Source organism: Nestor notabilis, unplaced genomic scaffold, assembly GCF_000696875.1.
Source record: "Nestor notabilis isolate BGI_N333 unplaced genomic scaffold, ASM69687v1 scaffold16722, whole genome shotgun sequence".
NCBI lineage: Eukaryota > Metazoa > Chordata > Aves > Psittaciformes > Psittacidae > Nestor > Nestor notabilis.
The window spans coordinates 1,051-11,970 of record NW_009917369.1 but is presented as its reverse complement, the minus strand read 5'-3'; the positions used below and the strand labels follow the sequence as shown (position 1 = coordinate 11,970).

The window sequence follows — 10,920 nt, the reverse complement described above, 5'->3', positions numbered from 1 at the left end:
TTATTGGGAAAATTAACTAGGAATATAAAAACCACTCTAAGTGCAACAAGGGTGGGAGGGAAGGAGCAACTGATTTAACCTGCACAATCAGAACTGTCTTTTTAACTATTATTTTGGGTTATACCAAATAAAGAAGTTAGCTATATGACAGGACCCAAATAGCAGTATTGTGCCCAAGCCTAAAACCCGGGGGACCCCATTTACTGAGGGATTATGTTCAAGTGGGGATGCTCCGACTGCTTCCCTCTTCCTCCTCCTTTTCTTCCTCCTCCTTGTCTCATACAAAGAAACAGCCTCAGAGCAGGGCGAGGGCTCATGCAAAGCTTGGCTTTCAGTGGAGATTGGGCATAACTCATGCACAGACACTGCCAGCACAGGGATAAGCAGGAGAAAAGATTTATTTACATCTTTTGAGCAGTAACATGGCTGCAGCGATTCACTGGGAAGAAACTCCAGGAAGAAGACTCAGCGTGACGTGCCAGCAGAGCCCCACACACAGGGAGACCCCCTCCCACCACACAGTATCTTGGGTCAGTACAAAATTGCCATCGCTTTACAAAAGGCATGAGGTTCACAGTAAAGTACCAAAGGGGAGCGCGGCGGCGAGGAAAGACAAGGGACACGTGTCCCTGCTGGTATTTGGTCTATGAAAATGCACCATAGAATGACTCTTGTAGAAAAACTCTATCCCAAAGGCTCAATGTATGCACAGTCGTGGGATTTACACCTACTGTAGGACTCAAAGGCTTTAAAACAAGCGCTCAAGCGGCTCTCCTGGGGCAAAGGCATCTGCAAGCCCTGTTCCGCCGCTGGGCGCTACGTGGGGCGGCCTCTCTGCAGGAGGCACTTTGCAGCAGGGATGGATGAGACACAGGAGCAAGGAAAAGCAGGGAGCAGCCCCCCTGCCCGGCACTCAGCCCTGGCAGAGCTGCCTGCCATGGCCAGGCTGCTTTTATAGCCTAAAATTCCCCCCAACATCATCTCCTCCCCTCCTGCCCATCAGTTCAAAGAAAACAGCGCACACATTTTGGCTCTTTCTAGATTTGTGTTTAAAAAAAGCCCAGACCTTCATGTGAGGGTCATGGGAAAATCTTGCTTAAATAAGATTTCATTGCAGGGTGGAAGATTTGTGTCCTCCCAGCCCAGGAGCTCCAGGGGAACGGAAAGGCCCTAGGGACAGCAGTGAAACCTGATGGTCCCTCTGCTCCCACCAGTCCCATCCAGAGCAGGATGCGGAGCCTCACCTGCATCATCACCTTCACCCCCAGGCAGGCAATGAGAGACAGAGATCTCACTCAGCAGATGCCTGATGGCTTCAGGAGAGCACTAGGGCAAAGCTGCCTCTGTCAGAGAGGGCAAACATCAGGGGCTCCTCGGACAGCATGAGGATGCAGGTGGCTCGGTGGGGATAAAAGCCATCCAGGGACGTGTTGAGGTTTCACCTATGCATCCCTAAAAAAGCCAGTCAGCTCCCCCTGTCCTGCCAAGGGGCCACTCTCCAAACGGAAAATAGGAATAGTGACACTTCAGCAATGAAAACTTGCCTGGGCTGCTCTAATTCATCAAATGGGTGTTGTGGAGTGACAGTTTTCCTGCCCTCCTGCTGAGCCACCCGTGGCAGACTGCAGCTTCCTGCAGAATTCCCCAAAACTGATGCTAAAATTGAGCTTTTTTTAACCTCTTTTTTTTAACCTTTAAAAATACACATTTTGCTTTATTTTTCTTTAAATATATAGTCTATAAAATAAGGCAACTTGAGGAGACAAGAAGAGCATCCCCATTGCTTAGGTACTGCAATCCTACCACCAAGGAGGGTCACAGTACTTCCAGTTGAGACAAGCCATTCCATCCAGCCACAAAGCTCCTGCACGTGAGAGAAGAGGAGCAACATGCTCAGAAGATGCTGTAAATGGTGGGAAGTGCCTGGGCACAGCTCTCAGCAGCCCCAGCACGTGTCCTGAGGAAGGGAAGGCTCTCATTCCTCTGGGGTTTGTGGCAAAGGAGCTGCTTCTGCCAGGCAAGTTGGACTTTTAGGCGGGAAAGCGAGGAGCAGGAATGGCATAGGGAACACCCCATCTCCTGGGGAATTCAGGGACAAAGGCAGCACAGAAATGGAATGACTTGATTTCTCCCCAAAACTGAAGCACACATTGAAACAGATCTTTGGGAGAAAGTCTTATGACTGTATCTTGTAGTATTCAAAGCTATAAACAAGGTAAGCACAAAGGAGTGCAATGCATCCCCAGCACAGATCCTGCTCGGTGTCACAGCATTGCATGAAAACTGGACTGTACAGCAGCTTTTTCTGACAGGGATTTCCTCTCTCTCCATGGAAGAAACACAAGTGTGTGTTTTCCCTCCCATGTTTTCCCTCTTTTACTTGTATTAATGCTGGAAATCTGACCTTCACATTCCAGAGCTTTGTAGCGTACACATTTTCCATGTTGCTCACCAGTTCCCACTGGGCTAAGTCTTGCTTTTTAGAGCTTTGTTTTTCTGAGGAATAAAGTTAATAGAAAATAATTTATAGGAAAAAAACAACACAACCAACAACAACAACCTAGAGAGTAATCTACAGAAAACAGCACTGCGGAGCAACAGGGTGGCACACTGTAGGCTCAAACAGCAACTGGAGTTTGTATGGGGTGGCAGGGACACCATGGCAAGCTGTGTAAACCTGGTACGACCATTACCTGACCTCTGTGTGTACTTGGACCATAGACAAGAATACTTTATAGCCTCAAAAGAGAATAAAACCACCTTATTCCAGCAGGCTTGATCTTATAAATAAAGACCTTTTCACCCTGATACTGGCTATAACCATGTACCCACCGATGTCACCCAGTACACCCAGGGAAGAGACTTTAGATACCACACAGTCGCCTAATCTGAGCACAGCCCCAGCACTGCACAGAGAAATCAAATCCATGATGGAATCAACTCTTGGTCCTTAGCACAAGCTGTTTAGTTCTCCTCATCCGAGAGGACGGGTGGGATCTTGCTGGAGAGCAGGGTGTACACGTACGGCCAGATCTTGTTGGTCTCTGTGCCTGAGAAGGAGTGAAGGATGCCCCTGCTCCTGGAAGAAAGATGGGGGGAGAAGTCACCACCAGCCCTTCCTGAGGACAGGGGTGTTTGAGATCAGGGGACATCCCAGCGAGGCTGGAAGTTCACCAATGGCTTTTTGGGTGAGAGGATGGGGATGAGGGGATGAGCAGTGGCATTCACTGGTAGGAGCCCAGCTGCACTCACACACGGATGAACCAAACCCAGATAACCACGAACAATCCCATGACCCAGGACACAACTCACCCTCAGCTCCTAAAGACCACTCTATGAAGTGTTTTGTAGATGTAAATCAGCAGGATTTATTCATGTGCTTAAGCAAGTGGGAAACTCAGGGCCCCAGTGCTCCTCCCTCCCCTGCAAAGGCACTTTTGCCCCCTTCTGGACCACTCCTGGTTTTATAAATGCTCCTGGGCGCTCGTGCCGTCTCAGCAGCAGATTGCCACCAACAGCATCCATCTATTCCCAACTCGGCCTCAGACCACCAGCAGCACAGAAGGGACAAGCCTTGAAACATGTCTCTGTGCTCACAGCAGACCCATCTGAGCCTCTTCCCTCGTGCCAATCACCCTGTTCTTCACCTAAACTGATTTCTTGCCCTGGGTGATTTTTTGCCAGGTGACTGTGCACCACCCTGCATTCGCACAGCGCAGGGCTGCTCTCTGCAACATCTCCATCCCCACCTCAGTGATGACTCTTCATGGGGAGGGCAGGGTGTGGGGCACCGCAGAGCTTCTCCAGCTCTTGTGCTGGAGGATACTCACCCAGAAGGAAGTTAGAAGTCTTAAGTGGTTGTGTTTCATAGCGCTGCAAAGCAAACAGACTTCTCACCCTGCGCAGTGGAGTTGGGGGGCAGAAGGGATTTGCAAGTGCCAAAAAATCCCTCCCATCACCAGCACCAGCAAAACCCTTTGTGGACCCAGCATGACAGGAGCTGTGAATGCCTTCACCTCAGCGTCATCCCTCCAAACAGGGCCAGGGTTTGGCTGCAGTGAAAGGCTGGGCTTTGTGCTGCTGAGTGCTGTGATCTGCCCCCCAAAATCTGTCATGGGCCATGCCAGGGCTCCTCAGGCTGATGGAGTCAGCACTTGTGCCTGGTTTTATGGTCACACCGTGGTTTATTCACATGGTCCAACTCACTTGTACATCTCTATCACTGGCTTTGCAGCATCTTTGTATTTTCTGAGCCTGGCAGCAACAGCCTCGGGTCTGTCATCCTCGCGCTGGACCAGCGGCTCGCCCGTCAGGTCATCGATGCCCTGCAGGAAGGCAAACAACATCGCCCCCCCCCCCAGCCACTGCAGCTCCCTCCCATGCACCCACTGCCAAGTGCCTTTTCCTGCTCCACATCCATTGAGCATCTCTGGATAAAACCCATTTTCCTAATGAATATTTAGCATAACTCCCTCAGGCTGGCTCCGAAGGGCAAAGCATTCCATGCTCAGCGCTCGCCACCTGGGATTTCTTCCCCAATGTTCTTTTATGATCTCAGCTCACACAGAAAAGGTTTCCCTCATCTTTTCCTCTGTGAATGGCTCTCAGCTGGCACCACCGGCATGCTATGGGCTCTACCTGGACGTGGGGGGGGTTGAAGTCCATGTTGTACACCCTCCCGCTGGCCGGGTGGACCCAGCGGGCACTAAGGCGGTCCTTCAGTGTCTCAAAGGGAATGTTCAAGCTGATCACCAGGTCCAGCTCACAGATCCTGTCCAGCGCCTTGGCTTGCCCCAGCGTCCGGGGGAAACCTGTGTAGACACAGCAACAGAAAGGGGTTGTCATGAAAGGCAGGAAAGCAGCAGTGATGGAACCAAACCCACCGCCCCGGAGCTGCAGAACCACCGCAGCTCCTTGCTCAAGCACAAGTGGTGTGAGAGTCAGGCATCCACCATATGGCGGCAATAAAAAATAGCTCCTACAGCGCTGACTCCCAAAATATAACACACAGGTCGTTGTGGGCTCATGTTTTCCTGCAAAGTCGTGTCTGATGCTGGGCTAGATCCCTGCAGAGGGGCCGGTGCTGATGGAAGCATCTGTTCTTGCCATCAGACTGCAACAAGGGGTGACTCTGAGCTAGTCCCCTCTTCAGTCTTCTCTGCTGACAACACCCTTTTTTTTAATGTTTTTAAGCTTTTTTATATCCATAAAACCCTCGGAGACCTCCCAGGCTCTTCCCAAGTAGGGTATTTTTAGCCAAAATCTTGTCAGGGGCTCCAGGAAACCTGGAGAGGGGCTTTGGACAAGGGCCTGTAGGGACAGGACAAGGGCAATGGCTTGAACCTGCCAGAGGGGAGATTGAGATGAGCTCTTGGGCAGAAGCTCTTCCCTGTGAGGGTGCTGAGGCGCTGGCACAGGGTGCCCAGAGAAGCTGGGGCTGCCCCATCCCTGGCAGTGTTCAAGGCCAGGTTGGACACAGGGGCTTGGAGCAACCTGCTCTAGTGGAAGGTGTCCCTGCCCAGGGCAGGGGTTGGAGCTGGAGGAGCTTTAAGCTCCCTTCAACCCAAACCAGGCTGGGATTCTGGGATTATCTCCATACTCAGTGACCATTTCAAAGACCGTCAGCAGATTGGCACAGGAAGCCTTCTCCCCCTACAACGGCCTCGGCTACACATCCCTACACATCACACCTGCTTGTGCCCAGCACCGCAGCTCAGTGCAACCCACCGAGCTCTGCCCCATCCCCTAACCAAACCCCAAAGCAGTTCCTAGAACTGCCACCAGCACTTGCTGGCTCCCAGGCCACCTCCAACACTGCACTGCTGGGATGCAGCTTCACCACTGAGGGCTGCAGGAGCTCCTGGTGAACCCTCTGCTGCTCCTTTCACTGCTTCCCTGGCTGGTTTGCTCTCGGCATCTTCTCCATCCGCACCTCAGGTGGCTTTCAGCCTTGGGATGAATAGCTCCTTTGCGCACATATGGAGGTGATAAGAGGTTTTTCTTGGCTTGCCTCCAGCCCTGCTCTGCTCCCTGGCTCTGCTTTATGAAACACGCATCTCCTTTCCCAGCCTTTCCCTTTCCCGGATGCGTGCCAAGGGCTCAGCTGGACACGCACGTGCTGCTGCTTAGGGCAGATGTCTCTGCCAGCAGCTCAGCTTCTGCCTCTCTTTCCACAACCAGCAAAGGTTTTCTCTTTCCTGGTGCTGCCAAACTGTAAGCAGCAAAACAGTGTTTTAAAGGGAGCTGGGATTTTCCCATCGCAGGGAATGCCAGCAGCGCACTCACCGTCCAGCAGCCAGTGCTGCTCTCGCCGCTTCTCCAGCTCCGTCATCATCACGCATGTGATGACGTGGTCGGGCACCAGAAGGCCTCGCTCAAGGTACTGCTTTGCCAAGACACCAACTTCTGTTCAAGAGAAGCAAAGAAAAAAGAGAGAAGAAGAAGAAAGCGTGACATTTCCACTTAAAAACCAGCGCTCCCCCTCAAATTCTGCCTGTCCTCCCAAATTGCTCATCCAGGATGTTTTCCGCAGCATTCCCCTGCTCATAGCTGCTGTTCCTGATAGCTGGAGGCCACGAGGTCCTTTTGGTGCTGTAGAAATGGAAATGCTTGAAAAAGCCAAGAGCAGGAACACAGTGAGCACTAGATGAGCTGTGGCAGCCCTGCCGTCACCAGCACTGTCCCTGCTATGCCCCTGCACGCACCATGTGCCATGCACAGAGCTCCTTTGGTTTTGGAGACAGCACCAGTATGGTTACAGGTGCTGGCATGATGTTAAATGCTGGCATGGATGTTAAATGTCCTGAAGACACTGAACCAGCTGCAAGGGATGTGCCAGCTCCACACACCTCCGACAGCGGGATGGTCACCCTACCCTGAACCACAGATCTGGCTAACACACAGCCATGGAATCCCAGACTGGTTTGTGCTCATCCAGTTCCAAGCCTCTGCCACAGGCAGGGTAAAGCCATTCCCCCTTGTCCTGTCCCTACAGGCCCTTGTCCAAAGCCCCTCTCCAGGTTTCTTGTTGGCCCCTTTAAGTATTGCAAGACAGTTTCCCATCCAAAGGGCTTTAAGACTTCAAAGCCTCAACTTAAGATACACCCAGATAAGAAAATTATTCCCAAGATCAAATCCTTGAGAACCTCATTGTGGTGTAACTGCAAGGCAAATATCCCTTACCAGGCTCCTTCTGGCTCTCCCCACATCACTCAGCTGGAGCCAGCAGTGCTGAGGAGAAGCCCACAGTGGTTTCTGCACAGGTTACACCATGTCTGGATCCACCTTCACAGCAATCTGGCATCACCCAGGATGTAAGAAGGGTTTATTCTGCTTATATTGTTATTGCAGCTGGGGTAAAGCAGATCTTACTCCAAGGAGAAGTGCAATAAATTCAGTTGCTTCTTACATTATGGTTTGCCAGCGATTCAATTTTAGCCACTTAAAGACACAAAGAAACTAGGAAATGCAAACATTCTTTACCACCATGTGTGACAAGTCCTGATCCTGCCACCAAAAGAGGTCCGGCTCCTCTCCTCTTGGACTAGGACACCTTAGATACCACAGCAGCTGGAATAGCATTTGTCACCAAAATGAACAGTTCTGCCATGAGTTTTTGCAAGGTTTCTGGTGAGGGCAGCACATTTTAGCCTCTCTGAGTACAAGAACGCTCTAAAAAAAGGCACGGGATCCTGCTTTTGGAGGCAGGCTCTGCCTTTCCCAACTGCAGCGAGATGTTAAAGCAAAAGGCACGTACACCTGAATTCCTGAGCTGCGGGAAGGGGTTTTTGCACAATATGAAGTTCCTGGAGAGGGTTCCTCTGATCTAACAGGGAACCTGACACAGCCTGCACGGATCCCCTGGGAGCAGGGGACCAGGATGTGCACAGGAAACCTCTCAGGCTCCAAAACTGATGTGCAGAGGACGCGTGGCAGGGAAGTGGGGCTGCCAACCGACCCATGCTTCCCGCCTGGAATCCAGCCTGTGTCCAAACCAGGCTGGCATCAGGCACTGACTCATGGGCCTGCAGGGCTGAGTCACTGCAGGGACGGGGACCACCTCCCTGTCTCCCTCTGCTCCATAAAGGCATTTCAGTTCCCTGCTCGGAGCCACGGTGGCTGCCAGGCACCGAGAGCAGAAAATACCTTTTTCCAATGACATGTGTTTTTGTCTCTGTCGCCAGGGCTGCTGGCAGCAACCCTGCCTGGAAAAGCAAAGGACACAGGGATGGAAAGAATACATGATGCCTTATGCAACCAGCACAGAGACCTGCCAGGGCATAAATATTATCACATCCGCCTGCATATTTCAATATTTATTCACATGGTCTGCACATTGCCACGGGCCTGGAGGGCAGAGCTGATCCCAGAGCACAGCCCAGGAGCCACGGAGCTGCAGAAGAAGGTCCCAGGGAGCACTGGCCGTCCCAGGGAGTGACTGCTGAAGCCGGGCTTGGTGCTGCAAACTGAGTTGTGAAGTCTGGAAATACAGCTCTGCATCAGGTTAGATACAGGGCAGAAGCTCTTCCCTGTGAGGGTGCTGAGGCGCTGGCACAGGGTGCCCAGAGAAGCTGTGGCTGCCCCATCCCTGGCAGTGTTCAAGGCCAGGTTGGACACAGGGGCCTGGAGCAACCTGCTCTAGTGGAAGGTGTCCCTGCCCGGGGCAGGGGTTGGAGCTGGAGGAGCTTTAAGGTCCCTTCCAGCACAAACCACTCTGGGATTCCATCATCTCCAATTTTTACATTTGTTCTCCCCTTCCCAGCCACACCAGCCCAACCCGCTCCATGCAAGCCCCTGTGCAGCAGTCCCCCAAAGGGGAGCAGGGCTTGGGCAGCCCTTCCTGACCCCGGTGGAAGATCCTGGTTCCCCTGTGTGAGGAGCTGGGGCTCACCCCTGTTGTACTGCACATCACCTGGGCAAGCGATCCCCATCGCTACAGCTGGGTGCAGAGGAGGGCGGTACGCATTGCTCTGCAGTTACTCCAGGTAGCAAGGGGCTCCTTAGATGCTGCTCATGCTGCCTAACCTGGGCTGGCATTGGGTGCTCCCAAGAGTACCGAGCTCAGTGCAAAACAGCCTTTTGACTCATGGACTTAATCCCATTAATCTAATGACCATGGGTTTAATCTGCCCTTTAACGCACGGGATGTCAAGCTCTCCATGGCTTCTTTCCCAGTGCGACACTGATCTGCAGCCACCCCTCCTTATCAAAGCAACAGCCCCAAGAGACATCTCCAGCCCCTGAGGCCATGAGGAGCAAAAGAGCCACCCAGGATGAGGCTGGAGGAGAGGCTGTTCCCAAACACGTCGCTTGGCAGCCTCCAGACCCTGTGTGATAGATAAACCCGGACATTCTGCCCTACGGCACAACCTTCTAGATGATTTTGTTTTTATTTAGGCTGCAGCACACGATCTGGAGTTAATGGAGAGAAGAAACCCTGGATGGTTAACAGGGGACTGGCCACAGCTGCTTGCGCACCAACACAGTTAAGCTGCAACAACCCCAAACCTCACCCCAGCTTTGGGACCCCAGCACCTTGTGCCTGATGCGGATGCTCTATCCAGGTCTCTCGCTCCCACCCTGTCCCCGCTGGCAGGATGTGACTTGGGGAGCTGGAGCCTGGAGCCCAAATTTGGGCCAAGACCCGCTCATCTGATGGACAGTGGGGTCTGTCTGCGGGGGGGCTGCTCCTGGACATGAAGATATAGCATGGACCCTATGGTAATCCAGAGGGCTGGCAGACAGCCCCTCCTGGGCTCAGCTCCAACAGGCAGCAAAGCCCATCGCCCATGGGAAAGGTGGGGAGAAGGTCCATGGGGCTCAGTCATGCACAGCCCACATCCCCCTTGGCCTTTTACGGGTGCTTCCTTTGGTTGATGCTAACAAACAAAACCCATCACGAGGAAGGGACAGGAGCCACTTCTGCCTCCAATGAAGCACATTAAAGGGAACACTGGGACAGACACAAGTCCCACATGTCCCTGGGGAGATGCTGACCCTCAGCCAAAGCCACTTGGAAAAGAAATTAAGTTGTATTGCAAATTAACTGCCGAGTCCTGATAAGACCCCGAGATGCTGCCAACACCAGAGCAACCCCCTGGGTGCTGGGGCAAGTACTGGCAAGGAAATCGCTCACCACCCTCCAGCACCCCTGCTTAGCACCAAAATCAGTTTCTAAGCCTTCCAAGATCTTTAAAAGACCCTTTTCTACAGCAGAGTGGCCACTCACTGAGCGAAAACACTATTAACAGAGAAATATGCAATAGCAGATGCACTCATAGCATTGCTGCAGCAAAACTCGAAGCCCTTCAACGTGTGTCCAGATGCTTCACTCAGCTGCAGAGTGAAGTCCTGGATCCCTGAGGCTGCTGATACCCGAGCCTGAACCCCACAGCCATGGCTTCTTTATGTCTTGCAATGGTGAGTGGGAAAATCCCTGCCATCTTCAGACCAAGATGACTAAAACCACTGGAGTGATGCTTCCCTTTGGGATGATGACTCTGAGGCGATTATGTTTGTATCAAAGGGCCCCAGCTCCCCTAAAATGCAAATCCAGTGGCACAGATGGTAAAACTCAAGAGGAGAGACTACTTGCATCTCGCTTCCCCTGGAGCTGGCACACGGCAGCACAGTCGTGTTACAGCTTGTCCAAAGCAAATAGCAAAAAATAAATAGCAAATAGCTGCAGCTTACTGAGAGCTGTAACCAGAGGCTGAGTCAAAGGTGGGATGAGAACGTCACGCCAGCTACACCAACAAACAGGACTGATTTACTTCTGAGTAATTTTACCAGCATTTCTGAGTGTTGTTTCCTTTGGGAAGCTGGATTTAACTGATGTGCTTTGGGAAACACCTTTCACAGCCCCTTTTTCCTTCCCCAGTGTTCCCAGAGGAGCTCTACAGCAAGAGTACGAACTGAAAC

The 10,920-nt window shown here is 52.2% G+C and overlaps 1 protein-coding gene across 1 annotated transcript; it reads right to left on the bottom strand.

Moving 5' to 3' along the window:
- Positions 1 to 2,964: 2,964 nt before the first annotated feature.
- Positions 2,965 to 6,405, bottom strand: AK4 (adenylate kinase 4; the record flags this gene model as incomplete). The annotated part of the gene is made up of 4 exons (XM_010009202.1): positions 2,965 to 3,079; positions 4,207 to 4,325; positions 4,639 to 4,811; positions 6,286 to 6,405. Coding segments are annotated over 4 exons (527 nt in total), but the record flags the coding sequence as incomplete, so codon positions are not given.
- Positions 6,406 to 10,920: the final 4,515 nt, after the last annotated feature.